This window comes from Anabas testudineus, chromosome 15 (genome assembly GCF_900324465.2).
Source record: "Anabas testudineus chromosome 15, fAnaTes1.2, whole genome shotgun sequence".
Taxonomy (NCBI): Eukaryota; Metazoa; Chordata; class Actinopteri; order Anabantiformes; family Anabantidae; genus Anabas; species Anabas testudineus.
In genome coordinates this window covers 15,996,462-16,024,154 of record NC_046624.1, presented here as the reverse complement: position 1 = coordinate 16,024,154, position 27,693 = coordinate 15,996,462, and the positions used below count along the sequence as shown (strand labels likewise).

The 27,693-nt window shown below is 40.0% G+C and overlaps 1 protein-coding gene across 11 annotated transcripts in view; it reads left to right on the top strand.

The window, feature by feature from the left end:
- LOC113159887 (calcium/calmodulin-dependent protein kinase type II subunit gamma-like) overlaps positions 1-27,693 on the top strand; it is a 50,590-nt gene that overhangs the window by 13,785 nt on the left and 9,112 nt on the right. For 5 of the 11 annotated variants that reach the window (XM_026356866.1, XM_026356860.1, XM_026356865.1 and 2 more), the window contains exons 3-15: positions 8,060-8,119; positions 11,736-11,790; positions 12,294-12,359; positions 14,522-14,594; positions 17,213-17,315; positions 17,545-17,628; positions 17,770-17,864; positions 19,260-19,382; positions 20,076-20,159; positions 20,242-20,284; positions 21,091-21,150; positions 23,328-23,368; positions 26,276-26,356. In XM_026356866.1, coding sequence (XP_026212651.1) covers positions 8,060-8,119; positions 11,736-11,790; positions 12,294-12,359; positions 14,522-14,594; positions 17,213-17,315; positions 17,545-17,628; positions 17,770-17,864; positions 19,260-19,382; positions 20,076-20,159; positions 20,242-20,284; positions 21,091-21,150; positions 23,328-23,368; positions 26,276-26,356 — 968 coding nt within the window. The remainder of the gene's footprint in view (positions 1-8,059; positions 8,120-11,735; positions 11,791-12,293; positions 12,360-14,521; positions 14,595-17,212; positions 17,316-17,544; positions 17,629-17,769; positions 17,865-19,259; positions 19,383-20,075; positions 20,160-20,241; positions 20,285-21,090; positions 21,151-23,327; positions 23,369-26,275; positions 26,357-27,693) is intronic. The other 6 variants (XM_026356868.1, XM_026356861.1, XM_026356869.1 and 3 more) reach the window with 3 other exon arrangements.

Genomic DNA, 27,693 nt, shown 5'->3' with positions numbered 1-27,693 from the left:
TTAAACTCCTCCAACATTTGGATCATGACAAGAGAATTTATATCCTCTTCTGTCATTTCCACGCAGGAAGCAGTTTAAAGGAGGTGAAACATATTTATAGATTTATTGTCTTATTGGTCAGAGTGAACTTTTCAAAGCTAAACTGTGCCAGGAGTACTGGACTCTTTTCACAATGGTACACGGCAACCTGACAGTAATGGTCTCACCCAGCAGGTCACCTAAGGTCTGGTTAAACCTTATTTAATAGCTCGGCTTAAAACATTCAGTGTGCCACACACACTGACGGAAGACCTTTCTTTTGGCATGCAGAAAACATAATGCAGAACAAAGAACATTACAGTGAAAAACACAAATGAGAGCAAGAAAGGTACACAGTATGTCACGGCATGTTTTGGTTGGGCCCCTCTGATATCTCTCAGACCTCAGCAGACACACAGACACACACTGCAGCACTGTTGGTTTTCATTCTGAATTTGAGAACAGAAAAACATGAAGGAAGTATGACCAAGCAAGTCCAGTTCTCATAATCCTAAGTTTAACTTCAGCTACAGCACATTTCGAAGAGAAATGTGAAATGAGTGGCAGCAGTCACGCGTCAGACAAACTGTCAGAAGAGTTTGAGCTTCAGTGACGGTGTTTTGTAGAGGAGGCATGCAGCGATTTTCTATAAATGTGAAAAGCTTTACACTATTTATAAATGCAAGGAGAAGGTCACGACAATCTCATTAAAAGTAATGGAAGCTGTTGGATTGTTGCTGTTTGTATGCTATGAATTGCAATTATGGAAAAAAGGAGGCAATCCTGTTCATCAAAACATATATAGTGAAGGTGAATTCTTTAAATTGTTGCTAGTCTTGTCCGTTATGTCCGTTGAGGGATAAAACTTTTTCATCTAGCACTATTGTTGAGTCAAATTGTCAACTCTGCCAAAATCGTCCACACCCACAAGTTTCTGCGAAAGAGAAAACACGACATTCCAGTTTAACAGGCCGGCATCTGTACAGCTTTGAGAGATTTATTGATCAATCAGCAGCGAGCTAAGTCCTGGGAACTGCACACAGCTCTCCAAAAGTCCTAAGATCTAAAACTCAGTCGCTCAGTCTCCACATCAACCAGCCAAGAACACATGAAATAAGGAAACCCCTCCGAGCTGCTGCTTACACTGCACATCAGCCATATCCCAGACTAGTCTATCTATTGACACAGAGAGACCTAACTTGACAACAAGCTGACCCCCAAATGTCAAGGGTTTAGAGCAGCACTAGGATTAGTCACTGTAACTGCTTACTAAGTAATGTGTCACTGCTTCCGTGGTCCTTGCTTTAAAAATAGTAAAATAGCAGAGAAGGACAAACATGTTAGTTAATAGCAATCTGTGCCATATTTCAGGTTTGAGTTTCATGACCATTGTTGGCATTGTCAGACTTGTTTGTCACATCTCATCACGTTTCCATTGTTAGGCTGTTGGCTTCGAGTAGGCAACATGAGGCTCAGCTGTGGCCCAGTGACACCAGACTGACCTCCCACAGGTCACAGCTCGCTGATGAAGGAAGATGAAGGAAACTGTTGCAGAAGTGAAAGTGTTGGGAACTCGCCGCTGTCCTTCTCATTTGTCTGTAGACCTCTCTGTATGTCTGTCAGTCTTTCTCTGTTTCTGTGTCATTGTGTCTCAGACTCTCTACATGGTGATGCAGGGCGGGCCAGGTCAGTGTGAATCAGGGCTGTAAGCCGGAGGAGTGTTGAATCTATTTATAGTCTTTTCTGCTCCGGGCCACACTGGACCAAAGTCTCTGTCTGTTTCTCTTTCTGTCTGCTTGTCAGTTTCTGTCAGTCTGCCATTCATTTATCTCATATCAGTTAGTCCTCCTTTTATCTTGTCTGTCCAACCTACCTCACTGTAATTCTCTTCAACTGTGTCCTCACACACATACACATACACATGTTGTGTCTATGTGATGCTCATTGTCTATTAGACAACAGAAAAACACTCAAACTGTTTTTATAATCAACTACTTGTTTATTTTATTTACTGTATTCATCTTCCAGCTTCTAAGATGTGACAATATCTGCACTCCCATGGCTTCAGCTGATTTGAATTTTGTCAGCAGAATAAAGTGTCTTGTATGAAAGTTATGTTATATGCAACATGACTCTCTTTTTAATATAGTATATTTGCCAGTACCATTGCTTTGCTGGATTTGTCATTTTGTCAGGAACAGTATTTGGTTCCACAGAGATAATAACACTTTCTTTCCACTGTCATATGTACTCACATGTCATCCTGCAGTACTTGTTTGTTCATGTGAAATTCCATATGTCTGCATCCACTTGCAGTATTAGTGAGATCTTTTTCCTTCCCTGCTGACCTTTACGTTTTTCTTCCTTCTTTCTCTCTTGATTTATTTATTCAGACGTTTTAGGCTGAGTTTTGCTAAATAAAGAATGCAAGACTGTGGTCAGCAAACGCACCATCAAAAGAAGACTGTGTGCTACGGGTCTCAGACGAGGAGTAGCAGGATCTAAAAACCCACCCAAGCATTTGATCTTATTTCCCATCCCAAGAAGGTGTATGGAGGCTGTTCATTTTACTGGACAGAGCCTTTTCGGCAATACTCTTGCTAAAAAACCCTCTTTGCTTAGAATAACAGTTTGTCTTCCGACACAGTTCCTAGCTTATGTTTCCCATTGTCACAAAGCTCTTTATTGATGTTTTCCACAGCGTTGTACTGGCTCGACTTGAGTCTACGTGCTTTTGGTGACGGGTACTAGATTTTCGACTTCAGATATAGCAGCCCCACAGTGTAGCTGGTCATCATAGCGACGCTGCATGAAACTACCGTAAAACTGCTGACACACACAGGAACAATGCAGGATATTGAAGGAATGCTGTTCCTGTTTCTTGGTATGTGGTTTTGTGTCACATTAAAGAGTTATTTTTTACAGAGGAGACTGAAGGCAGCACGGTGAAAGACTGGAGAGTCTGGAGAGTCTAGGAAATACGTAGGAGCTCAGATGACAACACGGCTGCACTAGTAATGCCCATCTCTGATCAGTCAGTAACGTCTCGGCTGTTAGAAAATGCTGTTAGTTAGTAATGTTCTAGTTAAAACTTGAGGCGCAGCCATGTTTATAAAAGGTGAACAGGTAACTACGGGAGGATTTACTTAAACAAACCTTTAATGAGTCTTTTCTTGTCATCTTATTATGTTTCTAAATCCTCATAACTATCACTTGTCCATGTCTGTGTCCACATGCAGCCAACCCACATCAGTGGGTGTTCGTTTGTGGTCTCTATGTACTGCTGAGCTCCTGTCCTCGGTCCTATTGTACAGCGATTGCATTCACTCTTTTCTTGTATTTGTAAGCTGAGGTTTCTATCCAGGTTTCTAGTTTGCATGTGTAGAGTACAAAGGAGAGCGGAAACCATGAACGGGCATTTAAAGTGTTGGATAAATACATCCGCTGCCTTTTGTGAAGGTTTGTCAATTGCTAGGCCATAATATTAAGAAAAGAATTCCTGACCTGGATCCCCAGATTTCTCCTTATTGGATAATTGTTTTGTGACATTATTGTAGGTCTTGTGTTTGTTTGTATGCGGCTGCTTAGAACAACACAAGCTGTGCATGAGTGGCTTTGTGATAAAGTTGTTTCAAATTGGAGAAGCTGTTCTGTGTGTGCTGGTTCTGTCTAATCAGCATCTCATTATACTAATATCCAGCTATGCTTAGGGAGCAGGTTGCCAGGTTGGCTCTAGTCAGCAGATGATGAACAGGACATGGCAACACTGATCTTCGTTGGCTCAGGTTGCTCAGTCTCTGACAGCCCCCGAGGAGAGGAGACTGATGAAGCTACACTCTGACACGCTGACTATTTAAAGACCAGTAGTGACAGTTACAATCTTGACAAAGCCTGTCAACCTGATCGCATGCATACTGTAACGATTTCTGCTGATAAAACCCAAGTCGTTACCCAACCCAAGTTGTCTAATATATCGTCTGTTAAACTTTTGTGGCAACTAAAAAAAAGTAAAAAAAAAAAAAAGTGTTACATCAACTGCATGAACTCTGTGTTGTTGGTTTTGCAGAATTCTCTGTGTCCAGTTTGTCAGCATTTATTGTAAAGCACCGTCTGTCTCTGTTCCTGTAGGCAGTAGTTAATTGATGGATCATTTTTCAAACAGTGGATGTGAGCCGAAAGAAGCCATCTATCAGTCTATCCATCCATCTACTGCTCGAGCCTGTTCAAAGCTTCTAGATTAGATAGTAATAAGGGGAGGACTGGATGGATAAATGAATATGATGATGTGCCACGCCACTGGTCATCACTCAGACCAATTAGGCTAAGTGCTGCATGTTCTTCTCTGTAGAGCAGATACTGTGATATGACATATATGATATAGTTCATCTCCACCTAGATTGTTTTGGTTTAGCAAGCCTTACCCACCCAGTAGCCACACCCGTCTTAGCTTCTTACCAGTTTCTTAATATTTTTTCATGTAAATATTAATATATAAAATATTATATTATAAGGGTGTACACATAGTGTTGTACACATAGTGTTGGGCACACCTATCTGAAACAACAGTTCCCCACTCTTTGTTATAATATTTGCTTTTGCTCAGACTGTGTTAAAGAGGTCTTTGTGCAACTTTAAAGTCATTTTGGGGGATGTGTTTTTGCGGCTGTTGAGTATTTAGTTATGTAGCTTAGCTTCACTGATATACTGTTGGCTACGTGTAAAGTGGGATATGCCTTCACCCATTGTATTGTGCATGCTGAGGGCTCTTTAACTGTGCAGATACTGAATGCCTCATTTACCGTGTTTGTGAATTCTACTCTTGAAATAATTGTGTGCCCTGATTCTGTTTAACAGTTTGGAACATGTGTCCTGTGGCTGTTGTACAGGGCTGTGGAGCTACATTATCACATTGGATTAAATGCCCAGCGACTACCTTCCATCACATTAAAAATTAATCATAACAACAGCATTTTGGACAAAGCTACTTACTCTAATTACATAAAGTCTAGGTTTACTGAAGAGCAGCAAGTTCAGGACAGTGGGAGTCTCTCAGTTGGTTCTGTGATGCCCCGACTTGTAATCACTCTCTATTGGTTGTGCTGGTTCTTTAAAGAGCCTGTAGTTGCCTTCTGTATTGACACTAATCAGCTTCTGTTAAGCTCTTGTTTCCTTTCTTTTCTATACAATTTGGCCTTTTGAAGTGTGTGGTTGTTCTCCTCTCTATTGAAACACTTCAGTCAGCGTCTAGTGTTTCTAAGCAGCCAGCTGCCAAGAATGTCTGCCTTCAGAAGCATAATAAAGCCGTCATCTCAGGCCAGTATTGAAAATTAGTCCTATTTTTGCAGCCAGATCCAACTTCTAAGAATACAAGCGGCCAAAATAGCCCATTATGGCTTTGTGGAGAAGGTTGTGGAATGTCTGACGAAGGGTTTGATTTCTCATTCTCTGTACACACTGGTCAGAGTAAAGCTTGTGTGTGAGTTTTCAACTAAAGCATGAACCAAATAGAACTGCCTTCATGTACAGGATGTGTCTATATACAGTGACGTGTGGGATAGAAGCTGCAGCTGATTGGCTTAGCACTGTGGGTCAGAGGTTTGGGGTCAAACTCGGAATAGTGTTTTATCTCTGGCTGTGTTTTCTTGTAGGGTGTTGCTGATGGTAAGGACAGTAGATTGCATTAATGCACACACCTTTACACTCCTAATAAAGAAGTGGTCCCACCTTTAATTCGGAAATGGCCTTCAGCAAATGTGGAACAGTTTCCCAGCAAATCGTTGTTGATGAAGTTCACTACTAATTCACAGGGCACACGGGGATAGTTAAAGTGTGTATCGAAAGCTTGTCTGGCCACATTTTTGCAAAAATATGGCACTACTTCCAACACGTCCTCCAACAAACCCACTCATGCCACACATAGGAGTGTGAAAATGAAAAGATATTTCATTTACAGTGAGATAACAGAACCAGAGAGGGAGAAACAGCAAGTATTTGGCATTTATTTCTAAAAGAAAGGTTAAAGAATAATCAGTTTATTAGAATAATATTGAATCTATGATCTTTGAACATATCAAAGTCTTTCTGTAAACGCTACTCATAACAGAACATTTCTGCTTAAGTCAAATAATTGCAGATTGAGGAATATACTGAAGTGAGATCACTGGTATCAGCTCAGTGTTGCTGCCTTACTATAGACAGTGTTATAAAAACATATATGACATTTAATCTTCATATGTTTCAAATGCATGCACATAAGACCACAAATTACATATGACTACTTGGCAGTAAATACATAGATTTTTCCATTCCCTTCTAAAGGCCTCTGAGTGTTTGCTGTGGAGGAAGGAAGTATTTCCTATTCACTCTTCCTGCCTGTGTTTTTTCCAGCCACCGTGCTGCCTTCCAGAACAAGCGGAGGCTCTCTCTAACCCTGGGTTACCTGCACCCTATTAGCTGGGTTCCTTGATTATATGCAGCCTGATTTGTTTCCTCTCCGGTGGCGTCCAAGTGCGAAGTTTCCGGGTTTGACCAAACCCGCTGCCGCAAGTGTCAAGAGTTTAGTTACTGTTTGACCAAGTGAGTCTGGCTTTGCTGCCAGAACAGCTATAAATTAGGACACCATGTGTTTATTCTGCTAACAGCCCTAATCAATCAACAACCTTTCTTTTTCTGGTTTGATCTGACTCATCAGAGTTTATCTGGCAAGTTTTGACTCAACCTCTCCTCTTCTCTCCAGCTCTTGTTTTTGTCAGCTGCTGTTAAGAGGATGTAGTAGAAGAGATAAGGTTGTACAATTACTCAAGCACTTGGTCGACTTTGCACTGATGTAGTAGGAAACACTTGTATATACTTGATATGTATTAATTTTTTCTCTCTGAGCAAAGTCGTGGCTGCATAAATGAAACTTACAGAATAGCAGAGATTGTGAAACTAAGCTGGGACTAAACCAACACCAGAAATGGTTAACAAAGCCTGCAGTAATATTCCACAACTAAAGAAAGGGCCTTTCACACACCAAAACTACAAACACACACAGGCGTTGGGACCCACGTAAGCAGCCCATCTGTCCCCTGAGACCAGCAGCTGGTGGGTGGTGTGGTTGAGTCCAATATGTACTTCACCTCTGACACCCTGCATCAGTAGAAGTCATCCACTGTATCCAGCTATTATATCAACCAAATCTGTTGGTCCTAAACATACAGCTGCACACACACACACACACACACACAAGCATCCTCCCAAACCATTAGAATCATTAACTGGACACTGATTATATTAAGGCTGGACCCACAAGACTCATTTCACTAAGTGCAAAAAGCTTGTGTTAGAGGTTTAGTGTGTGTATGCTGGTGTACAGGATATAGCTGTCAGGCTGCTTACTTATACAAGCACATGTTAGTTGACATTAGTTGACAGGGCCTCCCAGCTTGTCTGACTGCCTTTGTGTCTTATCTGTTTATCTGCCATTCCCCCTTGAGTTCGAGTTGATTTGATTTCGGTCACAAAGTGGCAGGTTTCAGAGAAAAATATTATTCTGAGTGTGGAGTAAGAGGAGCAGAACGGATGGGAGAGAAAATGAAGTATGTTTATGTTCTAGCTGCACAGTTAAAATAATATTTTTAATCAATTCTTACTGTATGGTCGCGAGAGCAGGCAGCTCTGAAATTCTACGTTTTAATGGTTCCCAAAATCTTTGCTTTAGAAACAACTGATTTATTATTTATTAGCACTTAAATATTGAACATCCGTTTATCAAACGTAGCTGTTTCTAAGGTGCTGTGTTGCAAAAGTGATACGAAACAACATGAACTGAAGTCACGTTTCCTGAATTTAATTTAATTTAATTTCTTTCTATACTTGTACCACAATGGCTTTCAGTTGTTCTCTGTTCACTCAGTATAATGAGTTTCCATGAAGTGTTTTGCTCATATTTTGCTATTTGTAACTCACATGTTGGACAGAATCAAAGTATATGAATCATTCCTGTTCCTGGTACTGATGTTGGGTATGTTCTCTTCTCTCTGCCATTGTCTGTCCTCAGATCATCAGAAACTGGAACGAGAGGCAAGAATCTGTCGTCTGCTGAAACATCCAAACATAGGTGAGTCACCACTGAGTGCAGACGGACTGATAGATTAATGGAACGGCTCTTTTAACATCAGAACATCAAGTAAAGATGTTCGGGAGTAAAAATAGTTTGTTCCTGCAACAACCAGTCATTTTAATATTTAGTATTCAGTTTTGCTGAAGTTGACTTTAATTTCTCATTGTTTGTGGAGTCCTACAGACCACACTACTGATTGTGTGGAAAAAATGACGCCAATTGTTACATTAACATATTTTCTTGCTTTCTTGCTTTTCCTTTGACCTTATGATGCGACCTTGATATGATTCATTGTACTGTAAAGGAAGGTTTTGCAGTGATAACACCTCTTATTGCTACTTGGCTGGCATATGATCCTAAACATAAATCTTAAAGACTAACGTGGGAAAAAGAAGGTGCGGTATTATCAACATCAGTCCCAGATCTAAAGCACCAGTAAATGTGTTGTCTTTCACCATGTTTTACAGCTGTGATCTCTGAGAACTCAAACAGAAGCAATGCATCATTTACTTTTACAGTTTTCTGCAACCTGCCATAAGTTCAAGGTCATATTTATAAGCATTCATCCATTATCCTAACTCTCAGGGTGGGTTATTTACACTCTACAGTGCCTTGATGATGACTTTTGTTGTGATTTGGCTCTATATAAATAAATTAAAATTAATTGAATTGAATTGAATTAGTGTGCTGGAGTGTATCCCAGTCAGTGGGCGAGAGGCTCTTGACAGGTTGCTGTCTGATAGCCATTCACACATATGAGCAAGTTAGACTCAGCAGTTAACCTAAATGCATGTATTTGGATGGTGGGAGGAAGCCGGAGTACCCAGAGAAAACCCCTGCAGACATGCGGAGAACATGCAAACTCCACAAAGAAGGGCACCCGGGTCCTTCTAGCTGTACAAACCACTACACCGCTGTGCACCAATAATTATAAGCTTTTCCAGCACAATTAGTAACAATAATGAAGTTCCACACTTATAAACAATGTTAAGTATGTTTACATACAGGCATACATGTTTTTCCCCTGTGCTCAGTTTTTTAGTGATCGATCAGACTGTTGACATTGATTAGTGGCTCTCTGTACTATCACACACACATCACAGACAGTTTAAAGATAGTTAAAAATGTTTTATATTATAAAATATGTTTTTTTAAAGTTGTTTTAGAGAGGTGTTGGTTCAACTATATGATCCTATTGGAGCGTGTGGCTTGTGGTGCTGTTGTAGTGACATGTGTTTCTATTATTTTGTCCAGCAGCGAGTGTAGGTTAAGGAACAAAAACGGCTCTCTGTAAAACATTTGCATAATAATAGTTCCTTTTATTCAAGTCCTTTGCAGTCATGGCTGCTTCGAGCCTGTGGCTCTTCGATGTTGATGTTCAGCCAGTCAAGTAATATTCACTTTTTCATTTGGGTCTTCTTCAGATTAAACATGTTCAGCTGGTTTCAGGTTACGTGACTGTGTCAGATGTCTGAGACAAACACTGCTAAACTGCTTTTCCTTTAAACTTGAACCCTTGCTGTCATTTTAAATCTAGTGGGCCGTACTATAACTCGTCCTTTGTCATTTGTTTAAAGTTGGGTTTCATCTCCGTGTTGTTCACTTTAATAATATCTCTGAACCAAATGGCTTCAGACCATAGGCAAATCAGACAGTTACCTGGTATGTCACATTGTGGGACATTTGCATTGTGCAGCTGGCCGGCAGCCAAAGAGGTGAAGTGACTCTGAACACCAACACACACACAGTCAGCTAGTCTCACTAATAAAAGCGCTGTGTTTACTTTGCATGTGTGATGCTGGGTGATAAATGGTCACTAGATACAGTATTTCATAGCAACACCCATGCCTTTTTATCAGTGGACAGCAGAGGAAATATGTTTCCTCACAGTTGTTTCCTAATTTTGTTTGTCAGTGTTTCACATTTCAGAGGTTTGTCTGCAAACGTCAATACTTGTTGGATGTCACAAGAAAAAACATTGTTAATGTCCTGTTTCATACTATTACATCAGAATTTCTGTCAGAAATATGTCAGTAAATGAAACTAAATTAGAAAATAAGAACAAGGGACTCTAAATGTATAGATATGTAGTGAATATATACAGTTTAAGAATATACTGTATATAAATTAAATAAGAATTTAATTATAAATTAGCTCAGTGTTTCAATAAAAGCTCCAAAAATATTTGCTTATAAGTTTCTGTCAGTCAACTAAACTGTTTATATACGAAGTGTTTCACCTCCCACAATCTCAAGTGTGTCAGTGTTCTGTGTAGAACATTACACTATGAAATATTACATGTTATACGTATTATATATAGCAACAGAATTAAGATACAGTATGAGCTTTTTACTGACATTGTCATTTAATTACATGTAACTATTATAGTTACCCGCCAACAATGTTTATGTATAATGTTCTGGTGTATTTACAGAACTACTCTCCAGAGACGGTGCCATTATTATCCCGCGCAGCAGATAAACCACAGTGTCCATATTAGGCTAAACCAGGTTTTCGATGCACACACACTCGTTATCAGGATAAATTGTTGCTTTGGTCTTTGGTTGGAGATTTGTTAGCAAACACAAAATCCCCAAATGTTGAAAAAAAGCATTATCCTTTAAGATAATTGTTTAAGGTTCTTTTAATGCATCACGTGTTTTTAAGTGAAGTGTGTGTGTGTGTGTGTGTGTGTGTGTGTGTGTGTGTGTGTGTGTGTGTGTGTGTGTGTGTGTGTGTGTGTGTGTGTGTGTGTGTGTGTGTGTGTGTGTGTCCAGGCCTTTGTGTGAAACCCAAACATAAGGCAGTGGCCCCTGAGAAAGGAAGGAAATGGCGAAGTATCTCTGACAAAACTGCCAAATGTCTTATCATTCTTTGCCACACAGTCAAAGACGCGCGCACAAACACACACACACACACACACACACACACACACACACAGTATGATAACAGCATTATAGGTACGTTTCATTGGTCTCTCTTGGTCTTTCTTTCTTATTCATCCCAGCTGACTTCCTGTTTTTTCCTCCTTTCTTTCCTCCCCTTGCTGCTCTTTTCTTTCCTATTCTCGAGGGGAGACCTTGTCAAGTTCTCTTTTATCTAAATGAAAGTCATCTGAAGGAGGAAGAACAAGTTATATAGCACATTTTGAGGCCTAATTCAAACACCGTCACCCACCTTAACACAAGCATTTTTTTTAGTCATTCTTGTGAAAACCCACTTCGTAGGGTGAGACAGTATATTTCACAACAGTGTTTTATTTAAGAGCTTGCTGGTCAAAGGAAGTTGTTCTAACGTGAAGAAAACAGTAGCTTTCATTCTCCTCGTGATGTTTCCTGTCTGAATGTGTGTTTAACAGAGAGAAAACCTAAATGATTAAATAAAGTGTATAAAATTCGGTTTCGAAATTATGATAAGCAACAGATTAACTCGTGCTTTTCTGTTCAACGGTGACGTTTAGTCCAGAAACACCCAAATACTGGATAAGTGGTATTATATTAAACTAGCATGCAGTTAGTTGGAGTCGTCTTTGTTCTCTCTTGGTGTAAGTACGATGTCTTAGATAATTGACATATTTCTAATTGAAGCCGTTCTCTTTTTGTTCTCTCACTAGTACGACTCCATGACAGCATCTCGGAGGAAGGTTTCCATTACCTTGTGTTTGACCTGTAAGTGAATCACATTAACACACGCACACACACAGGTCACAGGGTCAGGTTGGAGTATTGTTCCAGGAAGACCCTTTCTTATTTTCCACTCTCACCATTAACAGCAGGATAGGGACATCAGCTTTTCCACTGAGCTGCCGTGATGGAAAGGATCAGTACCCTTCTTTGTTTACCACGTTTATCCCACAAATAAAAGTTATGGGAACAGTAAAGTTTATTTTTTTGTATTGTAAATTTGCTAAATGGTTAAATTTCTGTATTTCATCAACTATTTAATCAGTAGAATTTTGCACACTATTAAATAAATAGAAAACTCATAAAGAACCAATTAGATCAAAAAGACACATACATAAAAATAGAAAAGATGTTGACATGATGATGACCACCAACATCAACACAGTCGCTAAGAGGTAACGTTGTGATATTGTTTGCAACCTGTATTTTTCCCTTTGTGTTGTGAGCATCAGAAAAAATAAAGTCTCTTATTTTGTGTCTGTCCACAGTGTCACTGGCGGAGAGCTGTTTGAGGACATTGTTGCAAGAGAGTATTACAGCGAGGCAGATGCCAGGTACAGTCCAGAGCTGTGAACATGTTATGTGCACGTTAGTCGATTTATCCCAATTATTATTACGTTTTTGACGGCCACCGTAGATCAGACTGGAGCAGAAAAGTTGTATTTGGGGATTTCAGTCTGCATTAATGTGCTTCAGTAGCAGAAGAGGTTCGTGTGGTTTGTGGCAGTTCTGAGGTTGTTTTCAGTTCATGGTAAACATGTTATTTTTGACCATGTCACTCAGGGCTTTCAAATTTAATGTCATTAATAAATGATGCCAAATTCTTTAGTTCTTATTTTGAGCCTGTCATCAGAAGTCACACTGCTCTGCAGCACATTACCTGCTAGGGTTCTGCAGGCTTAACGTAATATACTTATATTTAATAGATGGATAGATGCTCTATCCGTCCATCTCTGTACAACCCTGTATGACTAAATAAAAACATTAGATCCAAACTTTATTGTTGTTCTGGATAAAACACAATACTGTAAAAAAGATTTGTTGTTTTGTTCTTGGACAACACACTGAACTCCAAACCCTTGATGCCATTAATGTAGCTGCCTCTCCAAGAATTTCCCCATGGGGGCAACACGTCATATTCCAGCCTCTGCAGACAAATAGCTAAAGCTGTGTTCTCAAGTGAACTCTGGACAATGTCCAGAGAATGAGGTCCGGACATTGTCTGGAGTTTCCCTTTTTACACACAGCATACAACAGGAACAGATCACCAATAGAGATGTATTCTCTTGGACACTCGTGGGTTCAGTCGGACATTATAGAAGATGTGCTAGTGAGCTGGCATGATATACCCCTTTAGGTCCTGTACATCTCCTTGCTTTCTTGTATACAGCTCCTGTGGGTAATGTCAAACATGGGCGACTAAAAACATTCAGACTTTTCACTGTATTACTATGCACCTCAGATCAGATGTGTTTGCAGCTGGTTGAAGGGCTTCACCTGGTGCTGGCAGTAGAAGTGACATAAATATAGCAGCTGAACAACTAGATTTCTACCAGCAGATGTTTGTTGAGAATCGTGGTGAGAAATATAGAGTCAGAATAAATGAAGGATGGCAGAAGGAATATAAAGTGAAGAATATTGGAGGTGGGGCAGGAGAGAACATGTGAAAAGGTGTATAAGGTAGTCAGATGGGCCCTTGTAGCTCCAGAAACATGCAGTAGGAAGATAAAATGGGGTTAGTCAGATGCTGAAATGAGTATGTGTGTGTGTTTATGAGTGTTTAGAGGAGGGGTAGAGGAAATATGCAGAATAAAATGTTCAGATTCAGCCTAATTTGGACACAACGCCAGGCGTTTTTTCATTTCTTTAATTCTTTATTACAGACAGAGGATACCGCTCTAATCTGGCTCTGTGCACCCTCCTGCTGCTGTCCCTGATTTCACCTTCACTATTGTCGAGCTCAGTTTAATTTAAAAGGAATGATGTGTCATTTAAAAGGAAGAATGTAATTTTAACTGCGCATCAGACCAGCAAAATAGTTGAGATGCAAGCATAGGAAAAAGCTTACATAAGATACCCCCTACTGGATCAACAACACACACGCTGCCCACTCCCCGTCTCTCCACACATACATTCACATCAAAATGCACCAAACTTTTCTCCCACACATATTTCCCACGTGTGTTGATTAATGAAATGTGTCAAAATGAGCAAGAGGAAATTATCTAACGTTGTAAGCTACAGTTAGCATGATGATTTGATTAGGAAGACATCTGATCACATTAAAAGTCAAAAGTGCATATGTTGGCTTCACTGGTGGGCGGTGGGAAAAACCAGTTACCATTTTCAGACAGTCTCCCCTGGAAGGCGGCCGTAGTGTTGCTCTCCGTTGTTCACATGAAAAGTGACAGAAATAGCTCTTATAAATAAAGAGTGTTAGAAAGAGAAGATACCTGCGGCTCTCGTCAGCTCAGATTTGTAATCGTCCTCTGTCTCTTTTGTCTTTTTCATCTTTCTTTGGCCTGTCTCAGTATCCTTCTCCGCTCCCTCTTCTCAGTGTTGTTGAGTATAAGTTGAAGTGTTGCTCTTGATTACAAAGAAAAAAAGAAATTCAAAAGCGAGTGTTAATTTTTGTTTAAATACGCACCTTTTTCCCTCCCACTAGCTGTTGTGGATTGACAGATGTGTGTCTCCTCTTCTTTTTATCCTTCTCCAGCCATTGCATCAATCAGATCCTGGAGAGCATCAGTCACATCCACCAGCATGACATTGTGCACAGGGACCTCAAGGTGAGTTATCATGCACTGATTACACAGACATCTGTAATGGAGATGTGGCGTTGTGTTGAGAATGAAGATGGATGGCATTTATGGAGATTCAGGTGTTAACACACATATGCACGCGCATGCAGACGTCATGCTGTGACGTTAGGAACAACTTAAGGGATGAGTGTCATCCCCTCTCTCTGTTCACCTGCGTTCTTCCCTCCTGATTTCTCCATTCTCATTTCTGTCTGTGTCGATACCCACTCCCATATTTTCATCTATCCCCCTCTTTCCTCCCACCTCCCTCCTGCAATGCTGAGGAGTGACGAAAGCAGACCAGCTGCTATTAATAGCAGGTCGGTGGGTGAGATGACGGCCAGTGACGATTTCCCTTGCAGCAGGATTGTACACCCCAGCAGAAACCAACAGCACTCTGACCTCCTCCGCTGTGTTATTAAAATTTATTAAAATGTTGACAGTAAATTGAGCTGAGATGTAAACACCTGGATAACTGCACCACATTTTATTGCTAATACAGTTCAGAGTCCTAAACCTGAATAGTTTACTTAACAGTGTGAAGGAGCTAAATTAAATCATTACTCTAGTGTAAGTAGACGAGCATAATTGGAAAATAAACAGTTTGTCTTTGTCTGAGAGTGTTGTAAATAGACTCGTGTTGCTCCTCATTGATTTTTAGCTTACATATGGACCTCGGCATCAAATGTGCTTAGAGAGAAAAGAGGATTACAAATGCAATAATGATGATAGATAATGAGTGCAGGGGACTGAAATAAATGACATTAGTTGTTAATGTACAAATGTCCGTGTATTCAAACTGCATCAGTGCTGCATCATTACTGCAGACACTTCGTTTTTAAATGCTATGTCAAACAGAAAATCAATATTTTTGTAATTGACCCTTTAAACTTCACTGATCTGACGATGGGGCAGTCATTATGAACATATCTGGGAAACCAAATCTTGTTCTGTCCTTTTCAAATACACAGTATTTTATGTTGTTTTTTTAATTTTATGTTATTTTCTGTTTCTTCTTTCTATCATCTGTTGCCTGCAACACGACATCAGTGCGATGAACCAAAATAGTAAAGTTGCAGCTGGACAGATGAACTGAAACGCCTTTTAAAGTTATGTAGAGTAGAGTCACAGTACAGCTGCAGAATCAGGTGACTCCTCTTCCTGTGTGATTGTTTTCTAATTGATTATACTTTTTTTTTTTTAAAGCTACATGAAAGAGGAAACATGGTTTTGTTTACTATTTTGAGTCACTCTCACCATGCTCATCAGCAGCACCAGACAGCTGTTATTTCTTCTCACCCGGGCACAGTGTATGTTCAAGTGTCACTTTTTGGCCTAGGCGACAACTGTTGCTGCTGCTGGTTCTTAGCTTGATGTGTCTCTGCCCTTAGATTCATCAAGTGTGCAGAAACACAACTTCACATTAGTGCCGTTGTGACTTTGTTTAAATAGTGTGAAATGCCACTTTATAAATGGTTTTATCTGTTTTTTAACATGTCTCACTGCTTACAGCTTGTTCCACTGCCCCCAAGGTCCAAAATACTGTATATTATTATTGATTCAAGTAATTATTTCTTGGTTGAACAATCCCCCTCCACCTATTTATCAAAAGGCATAAAAGAAATCATCATCTAGAGCCAAAAATATACTACTGGTGCCGATGTGGAGAGGCATGACCTCACACACATATCATACTTTTGTCTCTGTGTCATCTTGGGAGGGCCACTCGCTGAAGCAAAAACAAGAATCGGAGGAAAAGAGTTGAGCGCTGTTGGATGGCGGCAGGCTGGGTTTCCATGGTAACTGTAGGGTGAGGTCACCCGGCTGCTGCAGCGCCAGCGTAGGGACTCATTATGCCACCTCCCATTTATCTGTCTCTATCTGTCTCTCTCTCTCTGTTCTTCTGTTGCTTTCACTCCAGCTCTCTGTCCCTGTGCAGCTCCCTCTTCTCCGTCTTTCCTATTGTTTCTGCTCTGGTCGATAGAGGAGGGTGGTGTGAGGGGGGTGGAGAGATGGATAACAACTGTAGATGGAGAGGGACGGCAGTACTGACTGATGGGAAGACACAGATTGAGAGCACAAAGACAGGTGGTGTTAGACATCTGTCCATTCGCCCACATTTGGGGGGATGAGGTCATTTAATCAGTGTCAAGACTTTTACCTGTAGCACACACAGGTTGGACTTACTATAATGTAGCTGTGATGACACTTGCTGGCGTAGTGTGCAACCTGGCTCCTCAAAAGTGCCATGAAGGACCCATAAGAAGACATAATTCAGTGCCAAGTGGTACATAGTTTTTTAGTGTGCAAAAAGCTGTGGAAGATGTCCGCCTGCATCTGTTTTCATAGTATTAGAGTGAAGCTGCTGAGTGTGTAGAGTTACTGTAAGTAGCTTATTTCACCATCGTGAGACCACTGAGCTTTTGTGGGTAGTGTAGACTCCACCAGGTGCTGTGTCGAAGCCTTGAACCTCAATCCAGCAGCCTCTAACGCAACATGTGTGTCTCCTCTAAATTGTGATGATCATTTGTCTGTGTTTGACACGTAAATGCCAACGGAGTAGGTGAAAACATGTTGTCCTTAAGACTTGTCGCTGTGTGTTGCAGCCTGAGAACCTACTTTTGGCCAGTAAGATGAAGGGAGCAGCAGTGAAGCTTGCAGACTTTGGTCTAGCCATCGAGGTGCAGGGAGACCAACAGGCATGGTTTGGTAAGAAATGGCTATCTATCAAATAAATCAGATATTTAACTCATGACATCTGTTATAGTTTTAAGTGTCCATGCTGGAGACTACGTGCCTGCCCTTGTAGCTTGTATCTCACTTGTAAGTTTGGCATCTGCCAAATAAGTAAATGTAAAAGTAAAATCAGAAGGAATACTAGATGTTGTTACATTATCTTTTGTATGGAGTTCACATAGTTTTGCATGTTTTTTCACAGGTTTTGCAGGAACTCCGGGGTATCTGTCCCCAGAGGTGTTGAGAAAGGACCCGTATGGGAAGCCTGTGGACATGTGGGCATGTGGTCAGTTAGTCAGAATTTATCTTTATATCAGTCTGACTGACTATAATGTATTTACCACACTAACACACTAACAACATCATTGTAACATGGATTTTGAAGTTTTTATAGTATATGTACACAGATTTTTCCCATGTTTGTCAGGTGTGATTCTGTACATCTTGTTGGTGGGGTACCCGCCCTTCTGGGACGAGGACCAACACAAACTGTACCAACAAATCAAGGCCGGTGCATATGATGTGAGTACTTCTTTCTCACTTTGATGCACAGTAGTCGACTTGATCTGAAGACCTGGTTTGAAAGATTTTCTCCTCGGTTCATTACAGCAGCTGCAAACTTGAATTTATTTTGTCTGTGGCCACAAACGTGTTACACCAGCGTCCAGAATCTACTACAGTTGTAATAACATACACTTCCTGCGCTGGTACTGTCTTCATTCACTAAGAATAGGTAATGTTGTCTTGCCTCGAATAAAAGACAACCTCCACTTTTTCTAACAAATCTTTTCAACATAAATTCTAATGTTGAACTGAAATGTTTGAATTTGCATTAACCGGGGAGAAGGGAAAATTTGAACTAAGGCGTAGCTGCCACTGAGACACATGAAGAACAATTTATGGTAACCATTTGATCAAATATTAATATCAGATATTGACTATAGTTGCTTTTATAATTGCCCTCTCTGTTACTGCAGAGAGCTCAACCTGCATTCATGAAACTTGATTTCTAATAGACAGTGTCGGTTTTCTCTTTGAAATATAATTATGTGAATTTACCAGGAGAAGAGCCTCAATATAATCCCTGCAGGATCTTCATCTTACATTCTAGTCTTGTCAAATAGCACACTCTGAATTCTGTTGTGGAAGAAATGTCTAAAAAAATGTTCCTGTCTATTTTAATTGCTTGCTATTTGTTATTGCATAATTTTAATCTTCAGTGCTGTGACACACTGAGAAATGGCAATATGCTTATTTATCAAATCTTGTCATAGTCCGCTAAGAGATAGGAATTTATTACCTGTATTCATTTCCATAATTGGAAGGAACCTCATCTAATGAATGTGCATAATATGAGCATTGATATGACGAGACTATGAAAAGCACTTGTGGTAATGTGCACAATATCATCACTGCCAAAATGTGTTGAGATTCAAGGACGTAAAGGTGACAAGTGTTAGTACATTGTATTTTTAAAGAAGAGAATACAGTAACTGTACAGCCCATTTTCTCTATTGTTTAGACTAAAACAATCTAAAAGGCAGCCCCAGTCTTCTAGTATGCAACACCTACCTTACTATCTATCTCAAAACTGTGATAAAATAATCTTTGACACACTTATTAGCACATTAAGAAGCATGCAAGCACGTTCGCAGCTTTAAGAATAAGTCATCTACCCACAAGTGAGAGATACTGTAGCAAGTGAAGCAGTTCAGATGCAGGTTGAGATGGTGTTGATATGCATGGTCATACTGAGGTAATTGCAGTCAAACACACTTGTAAATGAAAGAAAAGTTCAGTTGCAGCTTGTAGTCGTTTTACAACTCATTATATCATTACATGATATCATGTAAAAAATAAAAACGAAGCACTGAAATACACTCGTACCATTTCTTCGCCTTTATCTCCCTTGTTCAGTTTCCCTCTCCAGAGTGGGACACGGTGACCCCTGAGGCCAAGAATCTGATCAATCAGATGTTAACGATTAACCCTGCCAAGAGGATCACTGCCGACCAGGCCCTCAAACATCCCTGGGTCTGCGTAAGTATCACTTGACTCCCTCTTTGGTTCTTACATGAGAATAGGTCTTTTCCATCATGTAAGACACAGATGTGAGTGATCGTGCCAGCTTCAAACTAATTGTGTCACATTTTTTCACTATCTGCATTATTAAGCAGTCATGCATTGACCCGATTTAGAAATATGTTGGCAGTACAGCATGACCAGGAGCTCTCACACACGCTCACATACTGTGGTGGACAATGCATGTACATTTCATTTTTTCATTTAAGAGTTTAAACAAGTGAGTGAGAGAAGAAGTGTGTGAAGGGTTGCTGATAATCGTACTTGACTTCTCACCTGACATTTGATGTTTTACTGCTTTTAACGAAGAACAAAATATTTTCTGAAGCCGTTGTTAATCTCTTGTACATCATCAATCATTTTTACTGTTCTCTTTTAATTACTTAATCACATTAATATTTATATAGTTTGTATGGTAAGTAATAAATGTTCCTTATTTTAATTCCTTAAACCTACAGGGTCATCACTGCATCCACCCAACCCTAAGGTGCAATCATACACCACTGGGAGGTGTGCTAATGGAGAATTTAATGGACTCCTTGTTGTTTAGAATTGATTATATGGGAGTGAAGGCCTCCTCATCTATGATCTCATGATGATACATTAAAGTTAGGTCAATGTTAAGTGTTATTTCCTCTCTTCTATACACAGCAACGCTCCACTGTGGCCTCCATGATGCACCGTCAAGAGACTGTGGAGTGTCTGCGCAAGTTCAACGCCAGGAGGAAACTTAAAGTGAGTGTGGACAGAAAAACGGGTACATGCACAAACACGGATAACACAAATTCTTATTATGTTGGTATATGTTTCTTTCTAGGGAGCTATTCTCACAACGATGCTGGTGTCCAGGAACTTCTCAGGTGAGCTTTACAGTGATACAAGTGACGCCAGAGACAGTAATTACATTCGTCCTATTAGGGCTCAAACGGGGCCCAGTGCTGTTTGAATGAAGGCATAAAAAGCAGCGTCTGGATTTAGAGAAGATTTTGTCGTCATCATCATTTCATAATAACATTATTTCAATTTGAAGTTGTATACACATTTAAGTAATCACTTTTACATAGTCTGTTATCTCATAGAAGCTGAAGTACCACTCTTTTTCTGCTATTGTGTCCTGTCTGGAATCGTTTTTTGGGGTTGACTGAAACTAATTCCCTAAACTTTCCTTCACATTTTCTTGTCAGCTCTGTCTGCAGTTTTGATTTTGCACTAAAAGGATTTTGGCTTGGATTTCCTCCTTGTAAGCAGTTTGATTATTGAAAACACAGTGCACTTTTGATTGAACGCCCAATTTGTTGGCTGGAAGATGGCCTAGCAAGCTAATGCATTGATGCTATTGGTCTTGAATTTATATGCGTTCATGTTAGTAATGTTATGACCCACCATTTTCTACTGGTAAATATTAATCTGGACTGAAGAAAAGAGACGGCACACTCCTCTGACTTGCTTTATTCATCATCAGAGGCATGAATAATTTCAGAGCACAGGTATTTTGCTGCTGAGAAGATTTCCTTATCCTAGGAAATATTAGTTTGGCATCATTATTAAATGTAAGATGCCACGACTGAACACTTAATTAAATCTTAAGTTTATTTACTTAACCCAAAAAACAAAATGGCTTTTGTCCCACATGTGGAGCCATATTGAATCCCTCTCTGTCCAATAGTGGGACGGCAGCATACCAGCCCTGCCGCTACCACCAGCACGGCTGCAATGGCACAGGAAGGTACGTCTGCTAGAGGATGTGATGGAGTCGGGCACTGCCAAATTCATGCTCTGGGTATTGGCATGCGGCCTTGGCTGCTTGAACCCCTCCACCTGCTGCCTGCTCACTGATGGACCATTTTTGAATAGTCACTGTTGCACTGGAGCATCTTGCACACACACACACACACACACACACACACACAAACCTGAAAATAGAAACTTCAAATGAAGCTCAGCTCTTGACCTTTCAGTACTGTTGTGTACTGACGCTCTAATGAACAGAGCTCCTGACCAGGACTGGCTATTTAATTTTCTGGGTGGATTTAACTGACACCGAGCACGACCCTCTGACCTCTTTCCAACTACAGCAGCTGCTACTGAGCCACGCTGTGTTTTTACATTTCTGCATTTACACAACAAGTGCAGGCTGCATATCGTTTCCTTTGCAGCATAATCACTTTTATATCACAAATATTTGTAGACACATGAGCAGACAACCCCCGTAACCCCGTAGTTTTCTGTTAATTAGATTGCATCCACAGACTGATGTCCAGTTGATGCCTGCCTGTGATGCCTTCCCTCCGCATGGCTCTGGCAGTAACTGCCAGCCAAGCATGTGTATGAGCGTACAGCACAGTATGCCAACCTGCATGGGAAGCTGGATAAACAGAATGCACCGTGTCCTTTGTCATCTATTTTTCTTTGTCTCTACTCTCCTGCCTGCTCTGTTGTTTCTGTGTGAACAGACAAACCCCTAAGAAATCCTAATGGGATCAGTATGTTTCAAACTAAGACTGTCAAACAGTGTTTGAAGCCACCTGCACTCAGATCGAAGCTGACAGTTCGAAGAGGTCAAAACTACAGCGACACAAACGGAGTAATAGGGCAGAAGGGTTTCAGCTTGTGGCCTTTATCCGGGACGCCCTGTAACAGAAAAATATTTATATAAAGTAAAAGACCAGTCATATACAACCACACAGTATCCACACAAAAAATAATTTGGTATATGGTTGTGTGGTTTTTAAGATTTTAAAGCATTACGGTGTGTCTAATGCTAAATATGGGTGACACAGTGTTGTGCAGGTACCTGACCTAAATAGTGGAGCAGAGGGCATCATTTGCAAAAAGCTTAAATAGTTTTAATGTGATTAAATGTGTTGTGTCTTAAAAACTTAAATACCTCACACCCCACATACATTATGAGAAATGAATACTATGAGCTCTCTGGGTCAGATCCATGGCTCCGATTTGGTGTATGGCGTCGTACAGGCTTGTTTGTTTGAAGCATACTGAACCTTTTACAGGTGAAGATCCGTCATGTGACAGGACGAGCTGCTTCCTTTAAGGCTGTCCATAAAGGAGGCACAGTTTGTTCAACAAGTGGTCCCAGTGCTGTTAAGTTGTTACTGACGGAGTTCTCTTTATGCTCGACTCCATTCGTTTCTTCACTTCCTCAGATTGAGGTTTGCTACTTGCAGCATAAAGACGAAGAACATAGGTTTGAATTCCTGCTGGGTTTTAGAAATGTACTCCTCTGCACTTTTTAGGATAAAGAATTCGGGGTGGATGCTGCATGACATGACATGTTGATGAGCCACTGTGACCGCATGAACCCAGCACCTCTGTTGAAATGATTAAAGATTGCTTTTTTTAAATATATACACAGTGAGAGCCTGACAGGCGTTTGTGCCTGCAGCTGTCTTTTTCAGTCTTCTGTTTTGTTTTCACTTCACATGTTAAGATGCAGATACTAAATTTATTACTGTTTTCTTGCCTTCTTCATTGCCCTTCTTCCTACTTATTAACGGAAGGTAAATATGAGTGTGTATATGAATCCATGTTTGTGTGTTTGCATGCATGTGCAGCTCTGTGCACGTATCGTTTCTGTGAGAGTCTGGTGTAGATGTGTGGCCAGGTTTTTGGATTTCACGTGTGACCAACTTAAGTGTTTTTTGTTAATGAAAATAAAATTTCGAGTTTGGTGCCTGTAAAACACGGACACAGCCATCACTTTATCACTCTATCACTGTGTCACGCCACCTCCTTTTAATTGCTGAACTAATTTCAATCGATTTCTTCTTGCAAAAGATAAATACCTGCTCTAAAGGATTGGACACTTCTCCAGTTTGTCAGGTTGTCCATTGACTTTGTTACTACTCGGTTTCTTACTTAACGTCTTTTCTCTTTTTCTTACAGCATGCAAAACCTTACTAAACAAAAAGTCGGACGGAGTCAAGGTAAGTTCTCTCACCAATTAGGACTTTACTGTTTCGGTCTTTGTATCTTCTGTTGTCTCCCTAACTAATCTCTAATAACATGCATCTTTAATGTTATGAGAATAAGGGAAATTGGTATGTTCTCTCCAAGTTTTATTACCTTTGTTACCTCTGGTGCTCCTTAAAGTAGTTTTATAAATGTGGTTTAAAGGTTTTTGTGGCTTAGGGAAAAGGATTGATCTTAAAAATAAAGTCCCCACTTTACTCTTAATGAGTAAACGGTTAAAGTTGGGACACAGGTAATGCAGATATTTAAGATCTGAATGAAAATAAAGATTTTTCTTTGATTCACAGCAATTCGAGCTACCATCATGTTCTGGTGCTCAGTCAGCGTCAATGCATGCAGTGAAGCACCGTCATCAACATGGGCCACGATAAAATTCCCATTACAGTAACAAGAACTTAAACAATAACTAACACCCCGACCCAGACCCACCCGCCACAAATAAACTGCACAACCAGTTATTTAAAATCTTTCGGTTTGCCTTTAAAAATGAACCCCGCTGTTTTTGCAGCTGATAGTTTTTTTTTCTTCTTCTTCTTCTGAAGTCCTCTTAGTCTCCCTTTGTTTCATCTTTGTAAGCTTGTGCAGCTGTTTTGCTTTTCTCTCCGTCTGGGATCAATTTGGCAGCTTCACTTTTTTACAGTTTTGATTAGCTCCTTGTTTCTCGATGACCCCTTATTTTTTTTCCTCCTCCTTTCCATTGCTGTCTGTCAGAAAAGGAAGTCCAGCTCAAGTGTTTGTTTGATGGTGAGATCAGCTCTGTCGTTCATTTTGCATCCTTTGTCTCTCTTGTTCTTTCCGAGTGTCCCCCGCCCCTTCTGATCCTCCCCTCCCCCTCTCTGGTTCTTTATTTGATTTTTTATTTTTTGAGCAGAGATGCGTTGTGTATGACAGTTTTCATCTTGTTCGATTTATGTTGGATTTTCCAACTTCATCCGACATCCCTGCATCCCCTTCTGCCATTAGCGCCACCAAAACCATTTCAGCGCCTTACAAATAACAAATACGCACTCACTCGCCCCCTAGTTTTTCTTTTATTGACCCTGACTCTTCTTCTATAGATAAAATAAAAGATTTTGGATTAGTTTTAATCACTGAGTTACAGTCATCAGATGATCATCACCACTGAGCGAGAAACAGTTCCGATGAAATGGTGAACATATGGCATTGCATATAAAGAATTGAACATATGTAAAGTAATGCATTAAAAAGCATTAAACTTAAGTCCATTTAAAATTTATTGTTCTGCTGTTTGGGACTAATGATGCTTCTAAATCCTTGTTAATTCTAGAAAAGTCAGGTGTTGAGATAAATGTGGTATTTTACTAATGCATTTTCAATATAAAACCTATTTAAAGGTAGATAAATACTCTTAAAAGGGTTATTAATGGTATTGCTGGGTCTCTGACAGTACTGTACTGAAAAGTTATTGCGTTTGTTGCAAAGCCCTAATAAATACTCTGAGTAATAAACAACATGCAGGTCTTGATGTGTTAGGGCTCCTAAGTTGTGCAAGATGAGACTTTGTTGGTCTCAGTGTTGTGATTCGTTTCTAGTAAGCCAACGAAACTTCCAGATACTCTTTATAATCACACTGGGGTATTTGCTTATCTCAGAATTGTTGGAAAACCTCCAAGTGCTTTACTCTTAACCTTTTTATTGGCGTAATCCTATTGTCCACACCTCTTAACTTTCTTGTGGAATACAGATTTGCATGCAAGAGGCGTCTTTTTCTCCTTCCCCTCCAGTTAGCTCGATGCTATAGGGGGAGTACAGCTCAAACTTTGTTTTTTAGTTGGTATCGCACAGTCCATCTATAATCTGAAGCAGAACAGGATAATTTACACCTCTGTTGTGCAGCAGAAACACTAAACTGGCAGGTACTTAAGTGAGACTGAGCAATTAAATAATTCAAATGATAAATACAGTTTAATAGCTTCAAATTCACTTATAATGCGTGACTTTAATTATTAATATATTCCTTGAAAATGCAGCGTTTAGTTTAACTTTAACATATACTGTCTACACTATGGGTGAACTGCTGCAACTTTAGAAAAATCCAACTTTGGATAAATATTTTATTATTATTTTATTTGATCTGTAATGTTTTTAAGTCTGATTTAGATTGAGGTTTGGATGGTTTCAGTCGCCAGTAAAAACAAATAAGGTCTCTTCAAGACAAATCATACTACCATGCCTGCACGCAGTTCTCTGTGTTAGAGAAACACCTTTCATCAAGGCCTTTCACTGCATGCACAGACCTGTACTGGTGTTATTTTTTAAAATCATTTACACATATTTTTGGCTGTGTTGCCGCTTTAAATGGAACTCCAATTGCTTGTGATTGTTTTCAGATTCAAACATGTGATATTTAGTCCCAGCTGATTTACCTGTTTGTTAAGGTGCTGGGAAAATACTTCCGATAAGAAAATATGATCATTGTTTTAAAATGCATGTGCTGATTAACTGTTGTTTTATGTTTTTATTTTTTATAGTGTCTAGTTTCTCAAAAAGCTGTTAACAGCTTTATAATAGGAAGACAACCTACTGGTGTCAGGTAAACAACTGGCACATAGGAAGGGACATGTTAAACATGTAGATTATTTAGGATTAAAGTGAAAACTTTGTGCACAATCAAGAAGAATATAACAACTGCCTTTTAAAATGCAGAAGGCAGCAACGTGCAGATATTCAAATATATCTATTTAGCATTGCACATACACCACGTTCGTTTATTATCCATCCTACTGAGGATGTGGAAATTGTATACTGGCAGTGTAATGGTTCTATTCCCACAGTATGGTTTATGGTTTAGACCCAGGGGAACAGTGGGAATGATTCTGTGTTGTGTTTCTTTGCCCCAGTCGCAGGGAAACAACAGTAAAAACAGTGTAGTAAGCAGCAGCAGCACCAAAGACAGCAGCATGTCATCTACAGCACCGATGGTACCTCATCTCTATTTGGTTTCTCTCACACTGCTTTTTACGGCCTCATTTCATTATTCCCACCTTTTTAATGTTTAGTTCAGTCTCCTTCTCATCTCCTTGTCACATCTCATGTTAAACAAAATGCTCTCTGTACTCCGTCTCTCTCTCTCTCATCCTCTGGCTCTTTGCTTCTGTTTTGAGCACAGCCTGTGCTATTGGTGGTAGATTTGATGACTTTAAAATTGAACGACTGCCTTGTGCCTGTGAGTGTCTCCTGGCTCGTGTTTTACCCCAGACATCCTGTGGACAGACTCATATATAACATTTACACAGTGCACAACACTGACAGGTAGACAAATTCCTTTCATTTTGCAGTACAACAGCAGAGACTTCAATCAAGTTCTGCTCAGCCTCACCCTGGTGACTCCTTTGTGTGTTCAACAGTGTCACCTAAGCTTTGTTTATTTGATTTGCCTTTAAAGTTGGACAGGATTATTGCAATTTCTTGGAAAGTAGCTCAGAAAGTCAAAGTTCGAACCTCTACTATATTAAACATCGCTCATCAATATGTGAACTGTAAATGATCAAGACTTGTGGGTAAAACAGGAGCTGGAGTGGATGGGTATCAGTGAATGTGCAGGGATGCAGCCCCTGTATTTATGGCAACAAGACAGATGTCAAGAAAACAGTCAGTAAATCTTAAGTATGACACTTACAGATATACACTATTAAGATTGTTTGATTAAATAATGAAGAAATTTTAAAAGTAGATGGATAAAGTCAGTGTTCAGTGCCTTTAGGAAACTATAACAAACAAATAAATACATCAGGAAGTTGTTGCTGCTCCCAGTCCTGTAAACAGCTTACTGCCTGCTGCTGGTTTTAGTTTCAGATTTACTGCACCGGCTTGACAGGGTATTGATCTTCTCATGGAACTTGTTGCAAGCTACAGTACACAGTGCCCTTTACTTTCTACAAAGTTCCAGCTAATTATAGTGATGTAGATGCCACTGTCTGTAATGACGGCTTCAAATGTTTCAGATACTTGTGTCATAAAGGGGGCTGCATGTCTTAAAGGTGCACTTAGCGGATGTTAGGGCCACTGTTGATCGGAGTCAGGAGACCCACTGTGTGACTGACTGACTAATCCAGCATACTGTGGGTTTGTTTTCCTAACAATGCCGTTCTCTGAGCTTTTGAATTACTTTATATGGAGTGTTTTTATGGCGGGGTGAAGGTTGAGGATGAGGAGTGGTTACACCAACACTCGCACCATGATGTAGTGCTCACACAAAGTTTATGTCTGTGGGAACTGTTGCAGTACGCCACATTATAATGATTTGATTTGATACTGA